At 38.2% G+C, this 9,559-nt stretch overlaps 1 protein-coding gene across 1 annotated transcript in view; it reads left to right on the forward strand.

Annotated features, from left to right (window-relative positions):
- Positions 1–9,559, forward strand: part of FAM189A1 (family with sequence similarity 189 member A1) — a 495,321-nt gene that overhangs the window by 377,124 nt on the left and 108,638 nt on the right. The window contains exon 4 of the mRNA XM_012812192.2: positions 5,786–5,896. Within this exon, the coding sequence (XP_012667646.2) occupies positions 5,786–5,896 (111 nt within the window). The remainder of the gene's footprint in view (positions 1–5,785; positions 5,897–9,559) is intronic.

A 9,559-nucleotide genomic window follows, 5' to 3' on the forward strand; every position in this document is an offset into this window, starting at 1 on the left:
CCAAGTAGCTGGAACTATAGGCACCCGCCACAACACCCAGCTATTTTTTGTTGCAGTTGTCATTGTTGTTTAGCTGGCCTGGCCCAGGTTCGAACCTGCCAGGTTCGGTATATGTGGCTGGCGCCGTAACCACTGTGCTACAGGTGCTGAGCCAGAACGTGTTTCCTTTTTATGTTCACATCTCTTTATGACATTTCCCACTTATTTATGTATCATTCTCTACATCTCCTTTAGTTGTTTGCCCATGGTTTCCTTCAGCACCTTGAACATATTTAAGACAGTTACTTTAAAGTTTTGTCTTAATAAGTCCAATGTCTGGGCTTTCTCAGGGATAGTTTCTGTCACTTTCTTTTCTTCTCCTGTGACTAGGCCATATCTTTCTGTTTATTTGTATGCTTGTATGTTTTATAATTTTTTGTCAAGTTTTGGGAATTTTGAATATTGTAATGTGGTAACCCTAGAGATCAGATTATCTGCCCACTTCATTGATTCTTCATTTCCTTTTTGGAGACGATAGCCATCCTTCTGTTTAGTGATTTTTCCAGACTATTTTTGGAAAGACTTTATTCTTTGTTGTGTGTGATCACTAACGTCTCTGTTCCATTATCTCTGTGGTCAGCCAATGATCTGACAGATTTCTTAATGCCAGCCTCTTTCTTCATCAGATTCTCCCCCAGATGCTGCAAGCATTTGATAAATTCCAGAGTTATGGAATAGTTGATTTGAACAGAATCTTGCACACTCAGAAAAGTTATTTCATTGCTAGGACCAATTTCTGAAAGAATGAACTATTATTCAGCCTTAAAATAAATAGATACAATGTGGATGAACATTGAAGACATCATGCTAAGGAAATAATCCAGTCACAAAAGGGAAAACACTGTATGATTCCACTAGTGTAACACACTTACAACCATCAAATGCAAAGAGACGAAGTATAATGGTGGTTGCCCAGGGCTGGGAAGAAGGAGGAATGAGGAGCTGATTGTTTAATGGTACAGAGTTTCAGTTTGAGAAGAGGGAAAAAAAATGTAGAGGTGAATAGTGGTGATGGTTCCATAACACTGTGAATGTACTTAATGCCTTTTCTCTTAAAGATGGTCATCATGGTTAATGTAACATTATATATATTTTACTATAGGAGTCAGAAAAAATTAAATTTTTTGTTACTGTATATTTTACCAAAATTTTTTAAAATCCCAGTAAACATGCAAAAAGAACCCACCCCTTGACTTCTCAGCACCATCTGTGTTGCTGTGCACTTCTAGGTCTCAGAATAATCTCTTCTTGGCTTCTCTGTCTGTTTTCTCTCTTAAAGTTTTCAGCAATTATTTTTTGAGCTCAGTTTCAAAACTGTGCAGGCTATTTTATACATCATTTTAATGATATTTGGGTACTGTTATAAATTCTAACACAAAAAATTAATACCCCTTCTGTAGCTAGGCTTGCCCACAGGTTGCTTTAAAAACTCCAAGTTATTAAAACCATTGCTAAAATATTACTGACATTAGAAGCTTAAAATATTTCTAAATAAAATATCCTCTTTTGTTTTCTCTCTTATGTGTACATTTTTAAGGAAAACAATTTTGCTACATTTGGAAGACACAAATTATTATGGTAAAGAATGGTAATACCAATTTTTTCTACATTTAATTTAGCTAAAACTTTTTTTAGCCATTAATAGAAAAATCAAGACTTTATTAGTCTCATGCATTGCTAGTAGGAATGAAAAATGGTGCCAACTCCTATGATGGGGAATTTGGTAATATCTAGCAAAATTAAATATGTATTTTTATCTTTGGATCCAGCACCTCTAAGAATTCCACTTCTAAGAATATATCCCAAAGTCCTACTGGCAAACATAAGAATATGTACATTAATTGCACAACTATTGATAATAAAGACTAAAAATAACTTAAATGTCCATCAATAGAGACCTAATTTAACAAACTGGTACATCTGTGCCATGAAATACCAGACAATCATAAAAGGGAATAATGACTATTTCTGTGTATTCGTATTGAGTGATCTGCACTATATAATTGCAAAAAACGTAGCAGAAAATTTGTATATTATGCTACTATTTGTCTTTACTAAAGATCAAATAATGGAAGGATAAGATACACAATTAAAAATAAAGTCTATTAATAAGAGAAGGGAGGAAATAGAGTGAAGGCTTATTTGAAACTACTTTTATGGACTTGAGTTTGGAATCATTGTATATAATTATAAGTGAAACTCAATTTTAGAAACAATTCCTAAACAATAAAAAATGAAATAAAATTAATGAATCTGGGTTCCTAATCAGCAGTCTAAAAGAACCACATGAATTTAAAACATCATTGATTGACTATTGATTTCTGGTAGAAAGTACTCTTAAGGATAAAAAGAAATATAACTCTTAAACTGTTTCCTATTTATTATTTATTTATTTTGCAGTTTTTGGCCAGGGCTGGGTTTGAACCCACCACCTCCAGCATATGGTGCAGGCACCCTACTCCTTTGAGCCATAGGCACCACCCTATTTTTATTTTTTTTAAACAGGGTCTCTATCTGTTGCCCAGCCTAGAGTGCAGTGGTGAATCATAGCTCACAAGAAACTTGAACTCGGCTGAGACTACAGGCACATCTCACCACGCCTTACTGCTTTTAAAAATTTTCTGTGGAAATGGAGTTGCCCAGGCTGCTTATTCCTGGCCATAAGAGTCCTCTAACTTTTTTCTCCTAGAGTATTGGGATTACAGATGTGAGGCACCACACCCAGCCAAATTGTTTTCAGTGGTCATATTTTTGGTAGTCACGTTGGCATTGTTATTTTGAGAGTATTGTGTGTGTTGGGGAATTAAATCCAATAGATGTTTATATTGAGAAACAAAGTTTTTGGCATGGCTGGAAGGAGATACAGATACAAAATTCATGTGGTTAAGTTCGAAAGCTCATAGTTTTGAATTTAAATCAGAAATATAACTGTGCACTGGTAGACATACGATCCTCCGAGTAGCAAAGACCGTCTCTGGCACAAAAACTGTGGTATTTAAATATGATTCCTGTTGAAAGGAACCTGCACCTCCCAGAGAAATGGCTGATTCTGGATCTTGGGCAGAAAATGTGTAAGATGATCCTGGAGCATCTTGTCATACCAGAAAACAAGAAAGGTATCAAAGTCTACTGGAGTTGTGTTGAAAGCACCCTGGTGTCAACTTGAGCAGACTCTCTGCGGCTAACAGTGCCAGTTATTGAAAACACACCAAATGTGGTGAGTTCATAATGGCTCATACTTCCTCCAGACAAACACAACAATACCTCATTAGTTAACTTTGGAGGATGCTAGGGAGCCAGCATTTTGAAAAATAAAAGTGTCAAAGATTATATTTAACTCATTATTTAATGAGGGAACCAGTAAGATGTTACCAGCAGTTTAAAGGAAACTCCAAATACTGTACACATATAGGCAATAAAGAATGCAGAAATAAATCTACAGATAGATGTAAAAGTGGTCAAACCCATGAGGCAATGAGCAATTACCTTCCACTATACAAAATTCACTTATATTTGTATTGTCAAGAATCATTTGCATTATTCTCAGTTTTCTACAACTTGCAGTTTGAAATGGCACACAGAGGTGGGGTGGAGGTCGGTCAGGCCTATAATCCCAGCATTTGGGGAGGCGAAGGCCAAGGTGGGAGAGGCCAGCCTAGAAAAGGTAGCAAGACCCCTTCTCTATGGAAAAAGTTTTTAAAAAGTAGTTGGCTGTAGTGGCATGTGCCTCCAATTTCAGCTACTCAGGAAGCTGAAGCAAGAGAATCACTTAACCTCAGGAGTTAGAAGCTTCAGTGAGCTATGGTCATGCCACTGCATACCAGCCTGGATGACAGAGCAAGACCCTGTCTCCAAAAATATATATATGTGTGTGTGTGTGTGTGGGTATACGCACACACATATATGCATGTATATGAAGACAACAAAGGGCAGAAATTGAGGATGTACAGTAATTATACGTGTTCATTTTTAAGTCTTTAATAAGTTTTCCTGACAGTCTCTCCAATCTTGAACATATTAAAGATTATTCTCCATCACAAAAAGGTCTTATTTTATTAGACTTAGCCAGATTATTTACATAGGTATAGCAAGAGTGTTAGTTAACCAGATAGGCCTCCTTGAGTTTATTTTGCAAATCTAATGCCGTATCAACTTATTGTTTTAAAACGTGGAAAATGAGCAGAGTCAAATATATTCTGCTTTTCCTATGTGTACTACACCTCAGGATAACAAAACAGTTGAGGGGAAGTCTCTGTGTATTAATAAACAAAGAAAATACACACCTGTAATCCTAGCACTCTGGGAGGCTGAGGCAGAAGGATCTCTTGAGACCAGGAGTTCAAGACTAGCCTGAGCAACAGCCAGACCCTATCTCTGCAAACACCAGAAAAGTTCACCAGGTGTGGTGGTACATGCCTGTGGTCTCAGCTAATCAGGAGGCTGAGGTAGGGAGATCGCTCAGCCCAGGGGTTTGAGGTTGCTGTGAGCTGTGATGACACCACTGTACTCTAGCCAGGGCTATAGAGCCAGACTCTATCTCCAAAATACACACACACCCACAAAAGAAAATGATGAAGTTAGGCTGGCACTATTTTGGAAATTCTAATAAATGAACAAATCTAAGCAGTCATCAAAAATGGCTGATAAAATCACAAAAAGAGAAAATAATCCCCTGTTATTAGTCTGAATTTAGTCAAACCTCTGGCTCTAACTACCAAATTGCAAAAATACAGAGGCTAGTGAAACATTAAATGACAGAAGACTGTAATCAGAAAGTTTAGGATGTGGGACTCTCTAGAGGACAACTGAACTGGTTTCTTCAGCAAATTGTTTTGTTTTGTTTTGTTTTTTAGTTTTGGCTGGGGCTGGGCTTGAACCCACCACCCCTGGTATATGGGGCCGGCGCCCTACTCCTTGAGCCACAGGTGCTGCCCTTCTTCAGCAAATTTTAAGGAAAATCAAAACAATAGGGCAAGACCCATGGCGTAGTGTCCAGTGGCACTCAACAGAATCTGTGTCCTGTGTGGCCTGATTCAAAGTGTGGGAAAACATAGAGACAATTGGAGAAATGCAAATTCTGAATATTTGTGATATTAATGAATTTTTCATGATAATAGATGTGAATAAAGTATTTTGGTTATGATTCCAGAGAGTATCTTAATTACTTTAGAAATACACACTGAAATATTTAAGGATGGATGTATATGATAGCTGGTATTTGCTGAGAAATAGTCTGCAGGGGAGGAGCTATAAATGAAACCCAGTTGGCTGAGAGTGGATTGATTATCAAAATTGGGTGGTGGGTACATGGAACGCCATTAGCTGGCTTTCTCTGGTTTTACATATGTATGACATTTTCTGTAACAAAAATTAAAAGAAACAAACTTAAAGGCAAATATTTTAGTAAGTAGGCTTCTTTCACTTGATTTTCCTTAAAAATTTACAACTTGTTGCTGTTAAGAATATGCAATGCATGATCTTTTCAAGCTGAGCTTCTTCAGTATTTTATCATAATAGGTTTCAAAGAAAATCATGACTATGGCTTTTCACAGATTCCACTTTTTTATTGAAGGTAATAGGACTTAGGAATTTTGAGAAATAATGTAATAACCTAACATTTCCTTTAAAACACATACACGTTATCTCTGTAATTATCGGATCAACTGAACACTGTGGTAAAGCTAAAACACCTTTCCTTCTAGCCTCTCCAAGTGGATAATCAATTTTTTGTTTGGTTTGTTTCCAGATAACCTTTTTCATGCTGCTTTCTGCAGTGTGTGTGATGCTGAATTTGGCTGGTTCAATCCTCTCCTGTCAGAATGCTCAGCTGGTCAGCTCCTTAGAAGGCTGCCAGTTGGTGAGTAATGAAATGCAAACCTTTTCATAAAGGTCACGGGCTTTGATTTTGCACAAATACAACAAAATAATTTTATTATATTCTTGAGCTCTCATGTAAACTTTCAATTACTCATGATGTTTTCGAGCTAAAGAATTTAGGTTAAATTGGTTCATTTCTAGAAATTCATTCCATTCAAACTTGTTCTACTTGTAAATCAGTAATGGAGTATGTTTAAGGATCACAGTGTAGTGTGATTTTAGAATAAGCATACTTAGTAACAATTATATTTTAGCATTTGTTGTATTGCTTCTTACTTGGACTGAATTTTTAAAAATCAATTTTAAGTGTCCAACATATATATAAGCTTGATAATAAGTGCATCAAAACAATATAGTTTTCATTTTTGAATTGAAAAGATAATTTTAATCCAGGGGAATCGTCCATGGTGAGCTTCTGCATACGTTGTAGGAGATGGCTAAATGGTTCGTTGAATGGGACTATCATTTTAGGATCACTTGGCTTATGATGCTGCAGCGCATGTGTGAGCCCAAGACAGAAATGGGTGTATCCAGGGTCGTGTTCCGGTGTGGATACACCCAGACTCCTAAAGGACCCACCGTGACTCCTGGGTGTAGGGGCATCAGCATTCGATTTTTTATTTTGGAGACAATGCCCGGCTGCCTTTCAGAGCTGTGTTCCTCCTCAGCTGTCATCTGCTTGCTCTGCCTGTGGCTGTCATTCTGAGAAGTCAGTTCTGAATTACTAGAAGTTTATCTGCACGGGGGCCATGCCTGCTTGTCTTCAGGCCGTGTTGTTAGAACCCACGGGGGCGGCTGTGGGAAGCCTGGTGCTCTGCCTTCTGATCTACAAAGGCCAGCAGGTCTTTATAGGTTGGCACAGTTTCAATGCTGAAGCACCTACTGAGTTACAAAAAGTAATTTTCAGACTTAATCTTGTTATTTTCCCTTGAATATGGGCTGGAGAATATCGATCAGATTTCATCCCCATCTGGCGTGCACAGAAGTATCCTCGGTGTGGCACAGTCCTCTCCATGGTTACTAAGAATTGGCACAACCTGGAGCTCCATCTCCATCGGAAAGACTTCCCATCTTGTATCTGTAACTTGGTCAGCCTCTTTATTCCTAAATATGAGGTAAATATGGTAAAATCTGGCAACTGCAAGGGATTGACTATTTTTTTCTCACACTCCCATTTTCTGATGCAGGCCCCTGTGTCAAGGACACAAATAACTGGGGTGAGGTGAAGCAATAGTGCCTGGGGACCCAGACCAAAAAGAACGCCCATGGGTAGTGCCCATTCTTGAAGGAAGGGCTGACCCCTCTGGGCCTTAATCTCAGAAACCCTTTCTCCACATCACACACTAAATGAAAACATAGGAAAGTAGATTTGTTTTTTTTCTATTTCTTATTGCCATCAGTGCCTCCACAAATAAATGCAAAGGACATCATAGGCCCACAAATGTATACACATCTCTTTGGTTAGATGGTACCTCGGAATTGTCAATACAGCAGAATGTCTGTGAGGTGACCACTATGGGACTGTCACACACTGGTCAGCATACAGAGGGTCAACGTAAGGGACTAGGCCTGCTGTACTGATATGCACATGTGGTGCATGTCCGTTCTGTGGAAATTAGGTCAACTTGAGGTGGTCCGTGTAGGGAGGTGATTGGCTATGGAAGTGCTACTGTACTTATCTTACTTCAGACCTTGATCCCAGCTATGTCCCTGCCCTGGCTCATACATAGCCGGTAATCTCACAGCCACAGAGTAGCGTGGTCACCTGCTGCGGGACAGAGCATGGATGGAAGCCATGGCCTCGTAACCTGCTGTTAGGACAGGTCACCTCCTCCCTCAGCTTTACTTCCCTTTCCTGTTAAATGTGGAGATTACCTGCCCTGAGTTTTTCATAAAATATTAAGTGAGATAAAGTCTATAAAACACTCAAATATGCTCCATTACTATTATAAGTATGCTCCATTACTATTATAAAAATCATATATTTACAATAAAACTTCAAAAACCAAAACACACTCCATAATTCTACCACCCAGCTCACAAGGCCCTTCTGGTCATGCCCTGTGTATGTCTACGTATGTGCATGTGTGTGTGTGTTTAGTATGTTTAAATCTTCTATCTCCTCATGCTGCTTTGTGACTTATCTTTAAATTGATCATGATTCTATGTTTTAAATTTTTTTTAAACCTTATTTGTAATAGCTGCTTTGTATATATGAGTGTTGTTTATCTAACCAAATCTCTGCTTTTTGCATTTAGAAAGGTGACCACCATTTTTATATAAATTCTATTCATAGTCCCCAAACATGGATTTGCATGATCAGAAAGCATCTGTATCTTTAGAGCACTTGATCGGTACGGACGTGCTGGCTTTTACGAAGGCTTACCAGTTTATACTCCCAGTATGTGGCAATGTTCTTCTTCCTACACTCTTGCCAGCGCTGAAAATGGTTACTTTTTTAAATCCATGCTAATTTGGAAAGGATAAGATGACATCATTGGTTTAATTTGAATTTCCTTGAATATAAGTAATTGAACTTTTTACTGATTTTTAATTGATTAATCTTTATTGTTTGTACATTTATACATATTCACATATGTGAAATTATGTATGATATATATGTTTGCACTACTTGGAGCTTATTTCTTTTTCTCTGTATTGTTTATATGTTATCTATACCCTGTTTTAGATTTAAATATTTACCATATTGATTTATAAAAACTCTGAATAGGTTTTTGAATTCTTAGGCTTACAATATGTTGGGCAAATATATTTCCTGGGTTGTCATTTGTCTTTTATTTTTTGACACGGAAAAGTTTTTAGTTTTTGTGTATTCAAATTTGCCAGCGTTTTTCCCTGTAGTCTCAGCTTGGAACCAAGCTTAGTAAGATTTCTCCTCCCCAAGATGAAGCTGCCCCCAATTTCCAGGTTAGGGTACGCTTTTCTGGAATTTACTGGATAAATTTAACATTTTCTCCCCAGATGGTTAGGGAGTTTTCTTTAAACTATTTTCTGAGCAGTCTTGTGCTTCCCTGCTGACTTGAAAGGTCATCCAAACCATGAAGCGTCCTCTGCCAGTGTCCTCTGTGGCAAGGTACATACTAAGAAGGCCACAGGCCATTTGTTGGAAGGGTGGTAGGGCCTGTGTAGTAACCAAGTGAGGCTGAGATCAGGCAGGGGGCTCACTGTTTCTGAGGAAGCTTCTGTTGGTCCAGAAGTCTGACTCCGAGTAGGGGCCTGCAGTGGAAGTCAGCAAGGTGCAGTCTGCAAGTGTGAACAATTCCAGTGGTTCTTCACCTTTTTGCCCATTTTCTCTGGAGTCGGAGTCCAGGGAGGTGCGTTTAATTAGCCACACCAGAAGAAGAATCTATCTTACTGTCCCACCAAACTGAATCCAACACATTCAAGAGGGGATTTCCCAAAACAAAGTTAGGTGCTATTAGGAAGGTCCAGGTGGAGGAAGAGACATGAAATGTATGCGCACCTACCAGTATTATCCTGTGTATCCAGACGCACAGATGATGGTGGCCATTTGCCTATTTATAGGTTTTATTCTGTCCCGTTCCAATGTCTGTTTATTCATATTCCAGAACAATACCACCTTAGTTACCTTGACTTTATTTTATTTTATTTTATTTTATTT

The sequence above is a fragment of the Otolemur garnettii genome, unplaced genomic scaffold, assembly GCF_000181295.1.
Source record: "Otolemur garnettii isolate 467f Iridium unplaced genomic scaffold, OtoGar3 scaffold00194, whole genome shotgun sequence".
In the NCBI taxonomy this organism is placed as follows: Eukaryota; Metazoa; Chordata; class Mammalia; order Primates; family Galagidae; genus Otolemur; species Otolemur garnettii.